The sequence below is a fragment of the Pristis pectinata genome, chromosome 5, assembly GCF_009764475.1.
Source record: "Pristis pectinata isolate sPriPec2 chromosome 5, sPriPec2.1.pri, whole genome shotgun sequence".
Classification (NCBI taxonomy): domain Eukaryota; kingdom Metazoa; phylum Chordata; class Chondrichthyes; order Rhinopristiformes; family Pristidae; genus Pristis; species Pristis pectinata.
This window is the reverse complement of record NC_067409.1, coordinates 61024671-61045745: the sequence shown is the minus strand read 5'-3', so window position 1 is coordinate 61045745 and position 21075 is coordinate 61024671. Positions and strand designations below refer to the sequence as shown.

At 37.8% G+C, this 21075-nt stretch overlaps 1 protein-coding gene across 1 annotated transcript in view; it reads left to right on the top strand.

Moving 5' to 3' along the window:
• vwde (von Willebrand factor D and EGF domains) overlaps nt 1–21075 on the top strand; it is a 151329-nt gene that overhangs the window by 119639 nt on the left and 10615 nt on the right. Inside the window, exons 22-28 of the mRNA XM_052016930.1 lie at nt 2512–3051; nt 4918–5013; nt 8203–8298; nt 10071–10166; nt 13129–13224; nt 14017–14112; nt 19644–19739. Of these exons, the coding sequence (XP_051872890.1) occupies nt 2512–3051; nt 4918–5013; nt 8203–8298; nt 10071–10166; nt 13129–13224; nt 14017–14112; nt 19644–19739 (1116 nt within the window). The remainder of the gene's footprint in view (nt 1–2511; nt 3052–4917; nt 5014–8202; nt 8299–10070; nt 10167–13128; nt 13225–14016; nt 14113–19643; nt 19740–21075) is intronic.

The following is a 21075-nucleotide window of genomic DNA, read 5'->3' as shown; positions in this document are numbered from 1 at the left end:
CCACATACATACCTGTACTTAGATCAATACAGATTGAGAATTCATAGTCCACTATTTAAAATATTTGCATGGATAATGTATAATGTTTCATGGCTTTGGATCTGAGCATTTACTCATAAGGCTTTTAAACAGACGTTGAAAACATTTTTCACAAATATCTGCTTATAAGAAGGGCTGTGTAATTTATATTGTAAATATGTTGCAAATAATATCACAGGCTTCTACTTAGAATGTTCATCATTAAGTTTGATGAATGCAGTATATTTGAAGTGTTGAGTTTTATAGGCAATAATTTAAGGCTGGTTATAAAACTGTGACCTCATTGTGGGGTTCAGGTAATTTCAGAAATAATACATAATATCTGATCATTTTGTAAATGTTTCATGGTATTCGTTAATGACTGGATACAATATATATTCCGTAATTAAACTCATGGGTAGTGTTTGGGTGATTATTCAATGAAATGAAAGAATTGTAGCAAGAATATGTAGACGATATGGGTAGCTAGGGAAAGCAGATGTTTCTTACTTGCGGAGAAATCAGTTTACAGACAGTTCTTGGGAACGGAAACCTTATGTAGTCCAGGGACTGCCTGTACCAAAATAAGGGCACAGCAACACACACTATCATGGAATTGACAGTATAGCTTGAATCAGGATGGAGATCTGGATCAAGAATGCTAAAATAAAGAGTGACATTTAACTAAGCACTAAACAATATAATAGCAGTTCTATTCACTTCACATTCTATTCATCATCAAGGTCGCTCTGCAATAATGATGAAAAACTGCAAAAATACTGGAGGAATAATACTCTGCAATAATGCCCATCTTTGACCTGCCTATTGTGTGAAATCGTTCTTTACTGTCTTAAGGATCAAGGACTCTGAACACGAGCTTTGTAGACCAAAACTAGTTTAATCACAAAGGCAAACGCAGGACAGGATGGATGGGAATAGACACACGCTCACTCACGCACAGGATACCACGAACACGAGAGGGGAAGCGCAACTGGGGTAAAATACACACACACACACACACACACACACACACTAATACAAACAAGCACACAGTAACAATGTACAACTTCAGGATATAACACTTCAATGCCCATCCCACACTAGCATTGGCCCTTAATGCTCCCTGAGTCTGAGTGAAACGCTCCCTGACCATGTGGTGATGCACTCTTACCAATGATCTCTGCAGCGTTGTCTCACTACTCCTGGGGTCATCAAAAGAGGAAGGGCTAGTGGATGCAGCCCTTTTTATGGTGCTAGGAGGCTGGGCGGAGCCTCACTGTTGTGATTTAAACAAGCCAATGGTGTGGAAGTCAAAGACAAAGGTTCCTGCCACAGCCAATGGACAGGCAGGTTCAGAGTGGTCAGGCAAGTTCAGAGGCAAAAGGTACTCTCACACCTGAGGGGTGGGTGCATCCGCACCTTGATTGACAGTAGTATCACTTCCGGTCAGCGGGGATCAGTGTTGTTACTGTCACGTGACAGCCATGTGGATTTCTCACAACACTGCCTCATGCTGCCACAACACTTTGTTGCTTTTATGCTCTTAACAATTGCATTCCGTAGTTAAATAATCCACGTGTAGTTGGAGTTAAATAAATCATGGCCCCAAATTTCCTGACTGGTCTTGTTGAAGATGGAACCTTTCCCAGTTCCTTTCAAAGTTGTTCACACCAAGCCACTTGTTAATACACTGCATCCTGTGAGTCGTGTTGGAATATTAGAGGCCTAAATACTGTGGCCATTGATCCATGACAGTCCTGAGATGGAAATAACGTAGGCCCTTCCTGAGGTCCAGGCCACAGGAGTGGCCTGCATATTCAAAACAAGATAGTGCTTTTTTTTGTTAAAACTTGGACTGGCTGCCTTGCATAGTCCAAATTTTGAAATAACTATTGTAGGTATATGTAGAGTGATTCAATTTGGGTAGCTATAGTTTCTGACTTGTAGAGAAATTGGCTTGTACATGGTTCTCAGGAACAGAACCCTTGTGTAACCTGGGGATTGCTGGTACCAAAATAAGGACACAGCTACATATACCACCGTGGAATTGAGATTATAACTTGAGTGGCAATCTGGATCAAGGTTGCTAAAATAAGGCAATTGACATTTAACTGTGCACCAAACAATATAATAGGAGTTTTGTTCAATGCTCACATCATCAAATGAATCAGTGCTAAGCTGGAGGCGTCATGTGTATCACACATCCTGACATCCCCTACCCTCAATCAATAGCAAGGCATCAGCAGGGCTTTCCAACGTCATGGGAAAGGACACATCACAAATGTGGTGCTGGTGTTCTGTAGCCCACGGAGAGGAGATACTTTGCTGTCACACAAACTCTAATGAGGTCAGGATTGAAAGCCATCCAAGGATGCAACCTTAGTACAATGTCAAGGTTGTTGGAAGCCTTGCAAGCTTTTTAGATTTTAAATAATAGCCACATTTGCTGAAAAAGTCTGTAAATATTATTAATAAAATGATTATGTTTTGTAGGTTTTCAAAAACCCAGAAGTACCATATCAACTGCAAGAGTCACTCCTACAACCACTATGCCTAGTGTAACGACAACTGCTGTTAGGAAACAGCATTTTCATCATTGGACAACTGTCTATCATGGGTCTACAGACCATCCCATCATCTCATCCATGGAATTTACACTTGGAAAACCTCCAGATGCACAAAATCGGCCTCCCATGTTTTTAGAAAATGACGAAGGGACCAGAGAGAGCCCCACAGCAGAAGTGACAAATAGTAATGCAGTACCCTATAGCATGAAAGGAGAAATGAGTATTCCAAAAACAATTGATCTAACATTGACTGGGAGAAGGCCTTTAATAAAATCACAGCCTCCCTTTGTGACTACAACTTCAGAAAGTCTTTTCACAGAAGATGAACTGATGCCTGAGCCACAGATGGTTACATGTGCAGATTCGCCATGTTTTTCAGGGGTTCCTTGTGAACCAACTCAGTATGGAAGTTTCAGATGTGGACGGTGCCCTTTTGGCTATTTTGGTGATGGAGTCACTTGCAAAGGTATGGTGTCATATTAGTACTGCTGTAATAACACCTGTAAATGTTAAGTTTCTTAAATATTTTGGGGAAAATTAAAGCACAAAATACCCCAAACCAACCAAAAGAAAGTAAATCAATAATAGTGTGCAGAAACATTTTTTAAATAATATTAGAAAATGTATTTCTTTGACAGACAAGTTGTTTACTTTCACTATAATTTCAATTCCATACAGTGAAAATGAGGTCTTTCTATAAGGGAGTGAGGGAAAGAGATTTTGGAGGAAGAATTTGAGAGAGTGATTGCCCTCCTCAGAAATAAGGAGCTTGCAATGGTAAAGGCAGAAGTGCAGATTAGTCATTTAGGGCTCTCCTCATATCCCCTTGCTCTTCACATAGATTTCCCTTCAACATACTGCATGGTGGCCTTCTGCATTTATTTGAGAGAGTTGATGAGCTCTCATCTTTTAAGCAGTCACTGAGCATTTGATATATTAATGCACGCTTCTAAAATGTAGTCCCATTGATTCAGTAGAGCTGAATTTCAGGAGCACATTTTATTGTGCATATGTTCCTGCATTGTGTAGATAATACGTAGAGCAGAAGACAAATTTCTACCCCCATCTCTTTCCACCACTGCAACTTCTGCCCATGTATTAGCCCATCTGCCACTGAAGCCATCAGTTGTGGTTTTGTCACCTCCAGATCAGATTATTGCAGTGTTCTCTTAGCTATCCATTCGTCCTCCACCTTCCCACCTGCTCAGCTCCTTCACACTACAGCTGCTTGTTTTCACTAAGTGTTGAAGCAGCTCAAACTTATTTCATATAGGCAATGGTCAGAAGATATTTTACTTGGAAAAGTTGCATTCAGTTGTTAAGTCCCAAAAAAGTACTAATCCTCCAAATGATATGGCACCTGACAGTTCATTCCTAATAGTGACTTCTACAGCTAGTTTCCATAAATGGCACTCTATAATTGTGGATAACTATCAGGTGAGAGTCACCATAGACAACATTCCTTTTCAGCCAGGAAGTTTTATATGTCGGTCTATTGTATCATTTTTAAGGCCTGTACCTTCTAATTCAACAACATTCTTTTAACCCTACCTTGGAAGAGCACCTGCAGGGTTCTATAATTTATAACTCGGCCACCCTTATGTTCTCTCTGAGACTTGATGAATTAATTCCAATCATTTTTGAATAGATAATTTTGCACCCACCAGTAATTAGATTGGAGCTACAACTTAATTTCAAATAAAGCATTTATGATTAGGGATATGGTGACATTCTAGTTAAGTTACAGGACTAGTAAGGCACAAATCTGAACCAACTGTCCAAAGATTGAATTTAATTCCCATAAGGAAAGATCGAGAAGTTTAATCTTCTTTTAAAAATCTAGAATTAAAAAGAAATGTGATCAGTCGAAGCTGTTTATATTGGCATAAACTTGCTTGTCACCAATGACCATTACTTGGTCTGGCCAAATCCCAAGGGTGTCAAAGAAAATCAACATCTTTTTGAGATGGATTAACCAAAATGACAATGTGATATCTTAACAGAGTATCCAGAGTCAGAATTGAATTTATTATCACTGACTTAGATGACGTGAAATCTGTTTAGTGGCAGCAGTCCAGTGCAAAGACATAAAATTACTTTAAGTTGTAAAAACAAATAGTGCAAAAAAAGGAATTAGTGAGGTAATCTTCATGGACTGTTTGATGACAGAGGGGAAGAAGCTGTTTCTGAATCGTTGAGTGTGGGTCTTCAGGCTTCTGTACCACCTCCCCGATGGTAATAACGAGAAACGTCTCACAGATTCTAGTTCTTTGATGATGATGATGGTGTAATTCAAACTGAATGACAGTAATAAGTTATTTTGTTTTCCTAGCAATGTGCAGATATCCATGTGGTAGGAATATGGAATGTTCTGCACCAAATACTTGCCGCTGTAAGCCTGGATATACTGGATACAACTGCCAGACTGGTAAGTGTGACCCCGATATATAGATAATGTAATGAACAATCTTAACTACTTTTGCTAATTCTCAATATGGATTGTATCTGTTTTTACCAAAAATAGAGTTGAGAATACAAAGCTGAATTATACATTGAAATAATCACGAGGAAGGACTTTACCCCATAGATTTTATTAAATCTCTTAATAAAATGATGATTTCTTGCCGAAATGAAGTTCTGTTTTTCAAATGTTTGAGAGTTGACGTTTTAAATAAGCTTTAAATAAGATGAAAATCAAAATTGCAGATGCTGGAAACCTGAAATAAAAACACAAAATGCAGGAAATGCTCAGCAGGTCAGGCAGCATCTGTAAAGAAAGAAACAGTTTATGTTTTAGGCTGAGGATGCTTCATCAAAACCTTGGTGTAGGATGACTGAAACTTTTAATCTGATTTCAAAATCTGGAACTGGAAAAAGGTTATCAGTAGTTGTTGGATTGGCATAAAGGAATCTTTGACCTGAAATATTCACTTATCTTTTCATAAATGCTGCCTAATCTGCTGCTTTTCAGATCTTCTGTTTTTATCGAAGTGATAACTTTACCGCGATGTTTTCAGATAGAACCAGAGGGATGAAAAGGATAAAAACTAAAATATACAAGCCAGCCTTATTGGATCATTGTGCTTCTTTATTAAGTATTTTACATAGTTCATTGAGGAGAATAATACACCAAAGGTGCCACAGTTATAAAATATATCCCACATTGGAAAACAGAATCCTATATGTAACCATTGTTCTGACCCAGCACTAAGCAACCCGAGAGCATCAGTGGGCTACCCCACATTCTTGTTAGGTAGTCACCTCAACTCTTGGTCCAAAGCTGCATATGCTGCAGTAAGTGACTCACCTCTCTGACTTTCCAAACTTGTCCACTATCCACAAGGCACAAATCAGAAGCACAATGCCTACATTAGGGGAGTTTCAATACTTAAGAAATGTGACACAATCCAGGATAAAGCAGATTCTTCATTGGCACCCCATTCACCGCCCTAACCATTTGTTCCCTCCACCGTCAATATACTGTGACTGTAGTACACACCATCTATGCAGTGTGTGGCAGTTACTTCAAGGCTATTCCATTGGTATCTCCTAAATCCACAACTCTGGTAAAAGAAAGACAAATGCAGCAGTTGCATGGGAGTATCACCAGCTGCAAGTTCCCTAACAGGCTGCACACTATCTTGCCTTGGAAATATGTCACTGTTGCTTCATCATTGTTGGGTCTAAATCCTGAAACTCCCTATTACCCATCATGTTCTCAAAGTCTTTTAGAGATTATTAATAAATAGAGACGTGAATGAATAAATGAAGTCATCATAGAATCTGCTCCTCCCCATCTCTTCCAATTGAAATATATGTATGTCATGCAATTAACATAGTGAAGCATCCCAAGATGTTTCACAGGAATATCTTCAAACAAAATTTGACACAGACTGACAATGGATTCCCAGAGGGTTTTGATAATTCCAAATGAAACAATTTGCAAATGACATGAAGATTTGTGGAGTTGTTGACAGTGTGGAGGATAGTCAGACTACAGGGTGATATCAATGTGTTGGTGAAATAGGCTGAGAAATGGCAGATGGAGTTCAATCCTGATAGATGTGAGGTGATGCATTTTGGGAATACTGATGAGGCTAGGACATACACATGAATGGTAGGGTCTTAAGGAGTACTGAGGAACAGAGGGACCTTGGTGTGCAAGTCCAAAGATCCTTGAAGGTGGCAGTGCAGGTAACTAATGTGGTTGAAAAGGCATATGGGATACAGGCCTTCATTAGTCAGGGCATTGAATACAAAAGCAGGGAGGTTATACTATAACTTTATAAAGTATTGGTCACACCTCAGCTGGAGTACTGCAGTTCTGGTCGGCACACTATAGGAAAGATGTGACTGCACTGATGCACAGGAGATTCACCAGAATGTTGCCTGGGATGGAGTGTTTCATTTATGAGAGACTGGAAAGGCTATGTCTGTTTTCCCTAGAGAGGAGGTGACTAAGAGGGGCCTAAGGCATATAAAATTATGAGGGGTATAGATAGACGGCAGGAAAATTTTCCCCTTATGAGACACGAATAAAACTAGAGACATAGATTTAGGGTAAGGGATAAGAGATTTAGAGGGAATCTGAGGGGGGTCCTTTTTCACCCAAAGAGTGGTGAGAACTTGGGATACATGCTAGAGGGAGTGGTGGAAGCAGAGTCACTGAGAGCACTAAAGAAGTGTCCAGACAAAAATTAAATCATCTCATCATAGAAGACTATGCGCTTAGTGCTGGAAGAGGGAATTAAGAGATGGGTGCCCACTGGTTAATGTGGATGTGGTGGACCAAATGGCCTGTTTCATGACTCTGAGACAAATGTTGTACCTGATCTGCGCACTGGTACAAAAGAACTGAGTTCTTTGTTTAGGTAGTGGTAGGTAGAGACCACATTGGAGGACCCAGTAAAAGAAAAGATAGATCCTTGTTTATATGTCAGCATTCACATCCTCTTTGGAATATTTACAAGCGCTTTACAGTAATGTATTTGTGTAGTCACTTTGCAAATGTGTGCATAACAGCAGCTCATTTGCATGCCACATGCTCCCACGAACAGCAATATCATAACAATCATATAATCTGTCTTATTGGAAATGTTGATTGAGAACTAAATATTGGTCAAGACATAGGGATAAGTGCCTACTCCTTTCAAAATAGTGCCATGGCATCTTTAACCTCCATCTGTGAAAGCAGCCGAGGCTCTATTTAATATCTCGCTTGAAAAGCAGGTTAAGTATTAGGTCAAGCTTCCTAGTTTCTGTCCATCTCAGAATACTATTGATGAAGTTACAGCAGCTGTGAACTAATCAACTGCTGGTTCTCACAAGCATAAGCTACAAAAGAATTTGAAGTTGAATCGATGTTATAATAGTACATAGTTGGTGCACATTTTTTGGTGGATATTCCTTCAAGTCCAATTGGTGTAAGATAGTGGAAAATAAAGGAAATAAAGTCTGCCACAATCTTAACTCATCTGGAAGCAAATAACACAGAACTGTGCAATGCTAAACATCTAGTTATATTGTAGTAATATTTAATTGGTTATTTTATTTTCACATATTACTTTGCTGATAGTATGACCAATATACAGTTTCCATGAATTTTATTTCTCCAAAGCTATATGTCGGCCTGACTGTAAGAATCATGGAAAATGCCTGAAACCCAATGTTTGTGATTGCATGCCTGGATATGGAGGACCAACCTGTGATGAAGGTAATTTGAGCTTCTCACTGCAAATCTAAGAGAAGCATATACTATGATGGTAATCATAGTTCACCTCTTGAATTTTGCATTGGTTTACTCTGCATGTTTCAATTTTACATGTGAGATATTTGTAGTCTAAAATAGAAGTTGGGTTCCTAGTAATTTTTAGCTAATCCATTTCACAGCATTTTGGTACTTTTAAGTAAGGTATCCATTCACTGAATAGAATATACCTGGCTAACGAACATTGCATTTCTATTATGTTCTCCCAATCTCTCTCCTTTGGTTGGAACCTGACAGAAATGTGCCCACCTCAAAGTACCGTTGGCAGGTTCAGTTACTAGAGAGAAGGATGGAATCATTAAAAAGTGTGCACAGTTTATCACAGAGGCTAAGGATGATGTCTTCAGTGATCGGCTGCAGGAAATTATAACTTGGCCAAGGGTAGATGTCAGATAAGCAGTCTGATAGGTTGGACCTTTCAGGGAAGGTGGAGGAGTGCTGCTGTCATCAGTGTTTGCCAAAGGGCAGAATGTGAATAAGGACAGAAGCACAACTTTACCAGATTAAATGAAAAATACTCTGAAAGTTACTGCGGCATCAAGGTTTCTTTAGTTTAGAGATGATTTTACGGATTCAGTGGGAAAAAAAAAAATCATGTGTTCTTAATTATACTAAAATTGTTCAACAGTTCTTCATTTTGTGAACTGCTATCTTAATTAAAATGAATAGTTTTATTCTATAGCATTAAGTTAGCTTTCTGCTAGTTTTGATGAATTACAATATTATTCCAATATTATTTCCATTTCCTTATTGGTGGTAAAAGAGAGCTACCAGTTTATTCCTGATTTATTGGAATACAAGGAGAGGCAGTGTGCACAGACACATCTTAATTGTAACCCTTTCAGCTGTGTTGATGAGCAATACTGTGCAGGGAATAATTTATACATATTAACATAAAAAAAACCAAGATAACTAAAATTAATTGAAAAAATACATGAATAAAATGCTGCAATCCACCAATAAGAAAGCAAATCAAATAATCTTTTGTGTTGCCCAAATCAGTATAATCATTGCCAGCATAACTCTAAATTACGCTAAGATCCATGGGTTGATTCCCTATCCATACTGAACGGGTCTCACTTGGGAAGCAATCTATTAGTGGTGTAGGGATGATAATAAAAAATCAGCCAAAGTTCTTGATTGTTACCTCGGATATCTGTTGGTAAAATGTGTTAGATGCTTGATGAGAATAACATCAAGTTTGATGCGTTGCCCTCCATGAAGAAAATAACCAGCCAAATGCATTGAATGATTAGAGATACAGGAAACTGCAGGTGCTGGGATCGGGAGCAAAAAAAACAAACTGCTGTAGGAACTCAGTGGGTCAGACAGCATCTATGGAGGCAAAGAGATAGTCAGTGTTTCAAGTCAAAACCCTGCATCAGACCCTGTATGGGTATCTGATTGAAGAAGCCTTTGGTTAAGATATAGGAGATATGTTTGCATCCAAGAAGCCACGTAACAGTTAGTGATGGGAACTTTATCCCTTCTGCCCACAATTCATTTTGCAACCTAATCCTGCATCTGTTATACATCTGGAGGAAGTTGTACTATGCTGTACCCAGGAGCTTGACGATGAAAGACAATTGTAAGCAACTCTTACCTGTCATAAGTTTAAATTGCTTTGGGATTTTGCTGTGTTTGGAGAAAAAAGAGCAGTTTCTTAATGCAGATGCAGAACATAGTTCACATTACTGAGTGATGTTCTTTGATTTCAGTTTATTGTGAACCAGCATGCCAACACGGAGGAATATGTTTGGTTAGAAATCTCTGCACCTGTCCATATGGTTTTGTTGGACCACGATGTGAGACAAGTAAGAGACTTTTACTGCAACTTCAATATGTTCTGAATTTTTTTGCTGTTGTAATCTACAGTTTATATAACATTTGTAGATAAAGAGAATAAAAATATTAGTTAAACATACATTTTTTTGATACAGCTGTACATAGAATTTAAGGAGAAAAGCACAGTAGAAAGGAACAAAATAGATAAGAAGTAAATAGATTCCCAATTGGCTGTCACAAAAGAGACAGAGGTCAGTTGGATGTGGACTTGCATTAAGTGATTGAAGTGACAAGGTGGATGTTTGGAGAATAAATAAGTACGGGGACTATTGCTCTTCACATCAATTTGTAAATGTAAAACTTTATTGATGACAGTAACGTGGTCCATGGTTTCAAACAAATATTCTCCGAGTGCAGAGGCGTCCAGATTCTGAAAGTGAGTTGAAAAATGAAATGAGAAATTCATTGTCGACAAATAAAAAGTGATGAGATTTGGAGAAGAGGAACAAAATCATTCATGTTGATCTACAGGATAAAGTATGAGGAGCAAAACTTGGTACACCAGCAAAGAGCTCATTGAACCACAGAGTGTGACAGTTCTTGTGAATGTTGTGTATCTGATGCTATGTGCTTGTGATGCTGCAGCAAGTAAGTTTTTCATTGCACCTGTGCATACATGTACTCGTGCATATGACAATTCGACTTTGAATAGGAAATGAAGCAATTAGAATCCTGCATAGTGTATTGAGTAGAAGATACATTACTAGATGTGGTACTGAGCTGAAATGAGATTGGTCAATATCTATTTTAGAGTGTGCTCTTCATTTCTAGTCAATGTATTACATAGAAATATATGACATGAAAATGCCATTCACACCAACCAGGTAATACTGGTCTTAATACGCCATTGAGTGGGAAGGATACCACAATACAGGTAGGTAGGTTGCCTAACCAACAGCTGGCTTCAGACACCTGTGTTACAAAGATAAACTACAGAAAAAAAGACTGAAAGGAGATCTTATTCCAGCATTCTGTGGTTATTAAAAATGAACCAAGAGAAACGGTGCCTCTCAGAGCAACAACTGTGGGGCGTAAGATAAATTTCTCAGAGTAAGGACAATAAATGTAATAAAAGTATTTTGACAGATTGGTGACTGTTCAGAAAAGATTGTAATGGCCAATAACTAGGAAGTTAAACTGGTATTTGGTGAGGAAGTTAATTGTTCAAAAATGAGCAATTTATTCTTCTTTTGAACTCTGATTGTCTAGACACCATAAGTGGATGTTTTAGTCCTGGAAATTCCTATACTGCAATTTCATTTAAAAGTTATTGACTTTGATTGACCAACCAGGGTGTTTTGTACAACCATCTCCATAGTTTGGGATGGAGTTTCTTGAGTACAATTCAACCAAAATCAGCCAAACTAGTGTGAGTGATTGAAGATTTGAAAAATTGCAAGCACAATTTACATCCTGGGAAAAGTCTTTTCTGCTGGTTTCAAAAGCATCATTCTGGAAACAAGCTGCACCCACAAAATTGAATACGATCCAGAACAAATCTATCACTATGGTGAATTCATGCTTATTTCACTCATTCAAAGGCTTTTGAGGAGAGTCTTGAAAGGGTCAGAGGCATTAAAATACACCTTTTAGAAGTATTTAAATAGGAAATAAAACAAATTAATTTACTGATAAAATGGTGTATGACAGTAAATGATTCTGCATAATATTTTAAAATCATTTGCTTTTAGTTAAAATCAGGTTACTTATCGGTCCAGAGATTAAAAAGCATATTTTTGTGATGAATCCATTTTCACCGATATTAATCAAACTGCACTGCAATCTCTCTCTCTCAATATTCAAGAAATATATTTTGACGGAAGGAAGGAAAAGTCTATTTGCATTCAAAATAGCTGTCTCGTCAGGCTAGTGCATATAAGATCTGGTACTTGTGACCATGCAACTAAATTTGAATAGAATCTTGAAGCATAACAACATCAGCAAAATGGTGACAATTTGAGCAGAGTTTGTGCCAAAAACTGATAATGCTTCAGATCAATGACATTGCATCAGAACTGGACAAAAGTTAGAAATTTCAAAAAACGTAGAGAGGAAGAGGTGGAGAGAACAGAAAGGTCTGTTGAGAGTTTGAATGACACAAATATTGCTGAAGCCATGTTGAAGGGGGCGAATACCAGAAGGTGTGTTTCAGGGAGGTGAAAATAGGAAGAGACAAGTGGAATCTAAAATTACCAAAAGACAGTAGTTAGAAAAAAATTGGTGTATATTGGAAGTGTGAGATACAAGGCTGCAATACATCATTTTCAGACATTTTTGATTTCACTGTTAATTCCAGAAGGTTAAAATATGCTCCATCAGAAGATGTGTGGTTTTGCTGTTTCTTGAGCTTAAATTTGAACTTGTTGGAACTGTGCAGTAGGCCAAAGACAGAGGGCAGAGGAGTGGAATGTAGAATTAAAATGGCATGAAACTAGGAGTTTGGAATGACCTTTGTGGACTGAAGAAAGGTTTTCTTCCAAGGGATCATCCAATATAGGTTTGCTTTCCCCAGTGTAAAAGAGTCCATATCATGAACACTGAATTTAGTGCAATACATTGGAAGAAGTAAATTGCAGCTTCATCCCAGTAAGTGTGTTTGGGGCCCTGTATGTCTCAAAAGGAGATGGTAAAAGTGCAGCCCCAAATTTTTCTTCTATCATAAACAGCATAAAAATAACTGGTATTGACTCAATTTATACCTAATTGTGTGCATCATAAGCACTTTTCCATTATAGTGTTGTCTTTTAAAGAGGCATTTTTACATTGATTTTAAACCTATTTTAGACCAAGAAAAATGGTTAAGAATAGTTTTAAATATTGGAACTCAGACTGTTGCACACTATTAATGATTACTAAAAATGTGCAGTTCTTTAGAGAAAATCTCAGTTTTTCATGGGATATAACTTACTTATCTATTCTTTATGTCTGCAGTGGTTTGCAACAGACACTGCGAAAATGGAGGTGAGTGTATCTCTCCAGATGTCTGCCAGTGCAGATCAGGTTGGTATGGTCCCACGTGTAACACAGGTAAGATGTAGGGTTATTAATTCCGTTAATGTTTCCTAATTTGCATCTCACTTTGTTTCCTGTTACAGCATCCCAAATGTTCCAGTGCTTTTCAGCTGATGATATGTAACATATAAATGAATGCAGCTGTATTTTCTTTCCACAACATTCTATTTAAAACAAAAACAAATGGAACTAACTGTACAATTACAAACTTGATTCTGATAAATGGATCCATAATACAGTTTGACTGCAAAGTTAGCTTGCAACTTCATCTTAAACCAGATGAATCATTAATTGGTGGTATACCTTAAGCATTATCACTTGCAATGAGATGATTGATTTTTCTGCTGCAGTTTCATGAATTAAATTTTCATATAATTATTCAAATTGCAAATTTAATCCATTTACTTTAAAGGCTATGAAAATCTATAGGGACTGCTTTTATTCAAATTCTTCCCTGTGTTGGAAAAAAAATTGTTAAGAAGATTATTAATTGACATTTTTCAACTAATATTAAATTTGTCACCATGATTTACCATGCAAGGTGAAAAGCACACAACGCCAGTAAAATAGTCACACGAGAAAGGAATTTATAAGTGTGTATAATAAAGAAATCTAGTGGATTCCTCTAGTCAAAGTTCCATAAAATCCATACAATCATCAAACTATTATGAAATCCAGGAGTGCATTGTTATTATTGAATCATTTAACTTCAAGCATCATGGAAATTAATATGTGAATTTTGATACTGCCATCAGCAATTATAGTTTTATCTTTCCTCTCTTTCTTTCTCTCTCTCAATTTCAACAGCTGTTTGTAGTCCAGTTTGCCTAAATGGTGGAACGTGTATCAAACCCAACATCTGCATGTGTGCAAATGGATTTTTTGGATCACAGTGCCAAAATGGTAATGTTTTAAAAAAAACTCATTACTCATTCTATATTATTGAGGTTAAAGCATAATTTACTAAAGCTACACATATCCATAATATACAACTTTGTTTCTTTTGGCAAGTGTGGAAGGGAGATGAAATGAGAGCATGTGCAGATAAACTTAGTAAATTAAACAACAGATCTACAACTATTTAAATGCAGACAGAAATAAGTCTGACCATGAGTGAAAAAAGTATTTGCATCGGAGATAAAATTTCCAAAGCTAAGTAAGGAGATGCGTTCAAAGCAATATTGGCATATTTTATCATTAGCTAAGTTCTCATGTAAAAGAGCTACAGTGCTTATGTAAATGCTTATGTAAATATGCTGGTAGCACCAGATTTTTGGGCTAATGATCCAAAGGATTCAAATCCCACTACGGTAGCTGGGATATTTAAATTTGATTAATTACATGAATCTAAAATACAATAGTAAAATTGATAACTGTGACCACAAAACTGCTGAATTGCATAAAAAAGCCTCTGGTTTCCTGATGTCTTTTAAAGGAAGTAAATATTGTAATTCTCACAAAATCTGGGTCTTTATGTTACTCTGGCTAAGTACTCTTATGGTTGACTATTAATTGCCTTTGTCATATTAAACCCGCTATCAAACTACATTTTATTTTAAAGCAGCAAGATGTACACTTGGTATAGACATATCATAATGGATTTTGCAAAAATAAATTTATTACCAATGCAGTCAACCCTCCCAGGTGTGACCATCTGGTGGAGAATGATAGTGTCTTCATGCTGAAGACAGCCTCCATCATGTTTGTTAATTTATTTACTGAACGTGGCCATCAGGAGGAAAGCCAGCATTTATTGGTAATCCCTAATTATATTTGGGAGGATAGTTTGAAGTGCTGTGAACACCAGGGAAGAAGAAATATACTGCTTTAGATGTACAAATTTTTTTGAAGTGATAGATTTTTTCAAACTGCTGTTCTGTTTTGCTAAAGATTCTTCCACAGTATTGTTGAGTGTGGAGTTCCAGGTTTGGACCTGGCAATGCTGAAGGAATGGCAATACACTTCCAAGTCAGGATAGTGTGTGGTGTACAGAAGAACCTGCAGGAGGTGGTGTTCTTGTGCAGCTGCTCTTAGATGGTGAGAGGCTGCTGATTTTGGCAATGTTATGAAGATATGTTAGCGAGTAGCTGCAGGGCATTTTTACACAGTGTGGTAGTTATGGAGCAATTATTTAGAAGGGTGGATTAGCTGCTTTTTCCTGGATGCTGACAAACTTATTGCATAGTGTTGGACCTGCACTCATCCATCTGAATGAAAAGTATTCTATTGAAACTTGACTTTGCCTGGTAACTGGCAGAAGGCATTAGGATGTCAGGAGCTGAATCACTTGCCTCAGAATATCCACCTTCTGATCTGCTCTTGTAGCTACAATATTTAGATTGTTTATTTATTACAACAGAAAGGAGGTCATTCAACAGAGCAATCCCATCAGTCCCAATCCCCAGTCCTCATTTATCTATACCACTGCAATTTATTTTCTCTCACATGCCCATCGACTCCCCTTTTGGTTGTTTTGCCACTTATCCGTACTCTGGGGTAATTTACAGTAACCAATGATCCTGCTGATACTTGGGGATATGGGAGGAAGCAGGAACCCTTGACAGAAACCCACACAGTCACGAGAAGAAAGTGCAAATCCAACACACTCGGAACCCAAGATCATGATCAAACCTGGGTCCGTGGACTTGAGAGAACTGGTTTAGTTAATTTTCAGGTCAAAAGTGGAGAATGGTACATTTCAACGTCAATGTGGTTAGAATTTCAGATTGAAGATGTTTCCTGCTTGGTACTTACGTTGTTTGATAGTTACTTACCACTTATCAGCATTAGTTTTGCTGCACATGGACACTGACGGCTTCATTATCTGAAGTTATGAATGGAACCGAACCTTGTATTAAGATAGGAAATCATAGGCCAGTTAGCCTGACTTCAGTGGTTGGTGAGATGTTGGAGTCCATTATTAAGAATGCAGTTTCGGGGGTACTTGGAAGCTCATGATAAAATAGGCTGAAGTCAGCATGGTTTCCTTAAGGGAAGATCTTGCCTGACAAACCTGTTGCAATTCTTTGAGGAAGTAACAGGCAGGATAGACAAAGGAGAGTCAGTGGACGTTGTTTACTTGGATTTTCAGAAGGCCTTTGACAAGGTGCCACACATGAGGCTACTAAATAAGATAGGAGCACATGGTATTACAGGAGAGGTACTAGCATGGATAGAAGATTGGCTGACTGGTAGAAGGTAAAGAGTGGGGAAAAAAGGGGGCCTTTTCTGGTTGGTTGCCAGTGATTGGTGGTGGTCCGCAGGGATTGGGATTGGGTCCGCTACTTTTCACGTCATATGTTAATGATCTGGATGACAGAAATGGTGGCTTTGTGGTCAAGTTTGTGGATGATACAAAGGTAGGTGGAGGGGCAGGTAGTGTTGAGTAAACGGAGTCTGCAGAAGGATTTGGACAGGTTGGGAGAATGGGCAAAGAAGTGGCAGATGGAATACAGTGCAGGGAAGTGTACGGTCATGCACTTTGGCAGAAGATAAAAAAGATGTAGACTATTTTCAAAATGGGGAGCAAATTCAGAAATCAAAGGTGCAAAGAGACTTGGGAGTACTAGTGCAGGATTCTCTGAAGGTTAACTTGCAGGCTGAGTTGATAGTAAGGAAGGTAAATGCAATGTTAGCATTCACTTTGACAGGACTAGAACATAAAAGCACGGATGTAAAGCTGGGGCTTTATAAGGCATTGGTCAGACCACATTTGGAGTATTGTGAGCAGTTTTAGGCCCCATATCTAAGGAAGGATGTGCTGGCATTAGAGAGTCCAGAGGAGGTTTATGAGAATGACCCTGGGAATGAAAGAGTTAACGTATGAGGAGCGTTTGATGGCTCTGGGCCTGTAATCACTGGAGTTTGGAAGGATGAGGGGGGATCTCATTGAAACCTACTGAATATTGAAAGGCCTGGATAGAGTGGACGTGGAGAGGATGTTTCCAGTAGTGGGAGAGTCTAGGACCGGATGGCACAGCCTCGGAATAGAAGGACGTCCCTTTAGGAGGAATTTCTTTAGCCAGAGGGTGGCGAATCTGTGGAATTCATTGCCACAGATGATTGTGGAGGCCAAGTCATTGGGTATCTTTAAAACAGAGGTTGATAGGTTCTTGATTATTAAGGGAATCAAAGATTATGGGGAAAAGGCAGGAGAGTGGGGTTTAGAGGGAAAAATAAATCAGCCATGATCAAATGGCAGACCAGACTCAAAGGGCTGAATGGCCTTATTCTGCTCCTATGTCTATGGTCTTATGTATTCATCAGCAAACATCTCCACCTCTGGGTGAATAAATATCATTGATGAAGCACCTTTGATCTGCCCTGAGAAACTCTTGAGATGTTTTTATGCTTGCATAATTGTCCCTAACCATTTTCCTCAGTATTAAAAATGACTCCTGCCAGTGAAGACTTTTCACTATTTCCCTTTAACTTCACTCTTACTGGGAATCCACAGTGCTACACTCAGTCAAATCCTGCTTTGATCTCAAGCCATACTTGGCTCATCTGTGGAACTTAAGTCTTTGGGCCAATGCTGTAATTAAATCCAGAGCCAATTGGCTCTGCGAGAACCCAAACTGAACATAAGTGAAGCGATTATTGGTGAGTAAGAGATGGTTGATATCATCCTTGGCAACCGTTTGCATTATTTTGCTGATGACTAAGAACAATCTAATGGAGTGGTAACTGGCCAGATTAGGATTGTGCTGGGTTTTGTGGCAGGCCATATCTGGAATGTTTTCTACATTTTCAGGTAGATGCCAGTGTTGTAGCCATTTTCTAGAGCAATATGGCCCAGCTGTAGCTATTTCTAGAGTACAGTTTCTTAGCACAACAATCAAAGTGTTGCTTCTGGACATGCTTTGAATTATGTTGGCTTGAAGACTGGCTTTGGTAATTGTGATGACTCAAGCAGGAGGTTACCATCATCTGCTGGTATGGTGGTGACCCATACACACAAAAAGAAAAAAAACAAGCCCACAGCATTTGAGGCCACCTTCAGCCAGAAGTGTGTAATGAATGATTCAGCTTGGCTTCTTCTGAGATGATGAGAATCAGAGAAGCCAGCTTTTAGACAATTCGATTTGTTCCATGCGATATGAAGAAACAAATGTTGGCTATATTTTCCTTGTAAGTGAGGAAGTAGCAGAAGTGCTTAATAAATATTTTGGCCTAGTTTTTAATAGGAAGGTAAAAATAGGGCTGTAAGAACTGTAGAAGTAGCTAAGGAGCAGATAGACCATTGTTGGAGCAAAAAAACTATGTTTATATAATTTTTTAAAAAAAACCATTAGACCTGAAAGCTTTCATTCCAGAATAGTAAAGGGAGATCACTTGAGAACTCCCAAATCCTTGAGTTCAACCACCTACAAGGACGAGCATAGCAAGCTTGTTCAAAAGCCTCCAAGTTACACACAGTCCTTACTTGGAAAAATATTGATTTTTTTTTCTGTTGCTGGGTGAAAATCATGGAATTCCTTATCTAATGTGGTTGTATTTTGATTATATGATGGTGGTTCACCACCTGTTCAAGGACATTTAGAGATGGGCAATAAATGCTGGCCTTGACAGTGACACCCAGACTTTGCAATTGAATAGAAAATTACAGCTTTCTTTTCTAAAAGTCTTTGTAAATTGGAATTGAGACTAAGGAATGGGAATTGGCATGTGTTAATCTCGATTAAAGAACAAAATCCTGGAAATTGTATTCCCATTAACCTTCCTACATTATCATTAAAATCTTATGGCTACTTTTACAAGTCCATATAACTTCTGAATAACCTCAGCTAAAACCTAATCTGTTTGCAGTAACAGACAGAATGTACAAAACTACTTCCTGTGCTATAGTCTGTATGATTCAGGTTGCGTAAACCAGTGGCATCCCAAGAACATTTTTTTAAACTAATGTTTCAATATTTCTATACATTTATGTTGAACTAAGTGCTCCAAGATAATATCACCAAAGGATATGTATTGGTAAGGTTAAAAACCAAAGCATTTCTGTAGGTATTTATTTCTTAAGAATGGTTACCTCAGCATTTATTGCTCATTATTAAATGTCCGCAAAGATGGTAGTGAGCCAAATTCTTGAACCACTATGGTCCTTCTGGTGAAGATACTCCCATAAAGTCACTGAATAAGTTCCAGGATTTTGACCCCTCATAGAAGAAGAAATGATAATTATAAACTTTAACCCAGTATTTCAAATTAATAGTTATAATTAATTTCATGAAGAATATACAATATAAAATCTCACACTGTTGTGTTTATATACTCTGAAATAATGAAGTTGGTTTACAGTGCAACAGAGGAAATCTTTATAAATGCTGTACATTTATTAGAGGGACACTGTTAAAACCACAATTTATTACATGTATTTGTTCGTACTTTACACATGAGTTAACAGTGTTTAAACTATTCTTTTTTTGCTTTAGCAATTTGCACACCTCCTTGCAAGAATGGTGGTCATTGTATGAGAAATAATGTCTGTTCGTGTCCAGATGGCTACACAGGAAAAAGATGTCAGAAAAGTAAGAGTTATTTAAAAGTATTACTCCTTTCTAATTGTCTAATCTAGTCTTTGACCCCATTCATTTAATTAACAGCACAATAGCTTTGGGACTTTACAAATACTTCCACATCGTATCCGAAGTAGGTTCATTTGCAAGTTCAAGAATGGGAACATCTGGCATGAGGACAGGGATAAAGTCACTCAAAAATAACAGCCGTGAATTTCAAATAATCATTTCAAACTGTTCAAAATTATTTTTAGCAATTCGGCAATATTTCTGCATCATTTTCAAAACATTTTTATTTGTCTTATTAAAATATATTTTGCCCAGGTATTTTCATTTCTTCATTTTTCAGCATCTGCAGTCTTTCCTGTGTCTTCATTTTTCTCTGTTAGTTTGCCAACCCTTGTCAAAATGCAACATTCACTTGCATAAGCTGTATTAGATGGGGTATCAAAGTCCCCTGATGCCTATAAACATTATTCTTGTGAGAATTCTGCCTTTAGGAGGCAGGAGAAGAACTTGACACTTAATACTCGAGAATAATCTGAATGAAGCTGTATATTGTCACAGCAACAAGAGATTTGAAAAGAATTTTTGAAATCACGTTTGCTTGTATTAACCACAGTGCCAGCTATATGTTCTCATTTGCGTGTAACGAGGCAGTCAGATACATGATCTATAGTGTAAATAGTGCCTAATAGTATTTACTCCAATAGTTATGTACCACAGAGACTGTAATAATAATGGGCTAATTTCTCAAATGCAAGATTTTTGATTAAGCACAATGATTAGTATAATTGCAAACATTGTATGTAAGTGGCATTTTTGTATAACTCCCTTGGGTGGGTAAAGATGAATGAGCTTAGGCTTAATAGGATAAAATTTAAAAATGGAATATGTCACGACCAGCAGAGATACAAGATGTTGAAAAATGAGGCAGACTAGAGAAATTGAAATTATTAATTTGTCGACGGAAACTTTAATCAAGTGAGCTTTTTTCTTTCAGTTTTATATTTCTTAGCCATAGAAATGCATCCATAAGGTGAATATGCCACTCTCTTCCTGTTTTTTTGATCTGTAGCTGCTGTAAGAAAGATTGTGCATGTATTTCTATTGATAACTTGTATGTTGAACAACAATACAACAAGTGTGTTTTACTTTCCATTGCCTAGAAATTAGAGTGCATAGCACCTATCTGCAAATCATACATAAAAGATACTTTTTAGTGAACTAGCATCCATTTGTGGTGGAAATCCTAGCCAGTTGGATTTTGGACTGGATTTATCACGCATCACTACTGGGTACTTAGTGCAGCTATGCACAGCAGAAATACATGCTCTCATCTCCACAG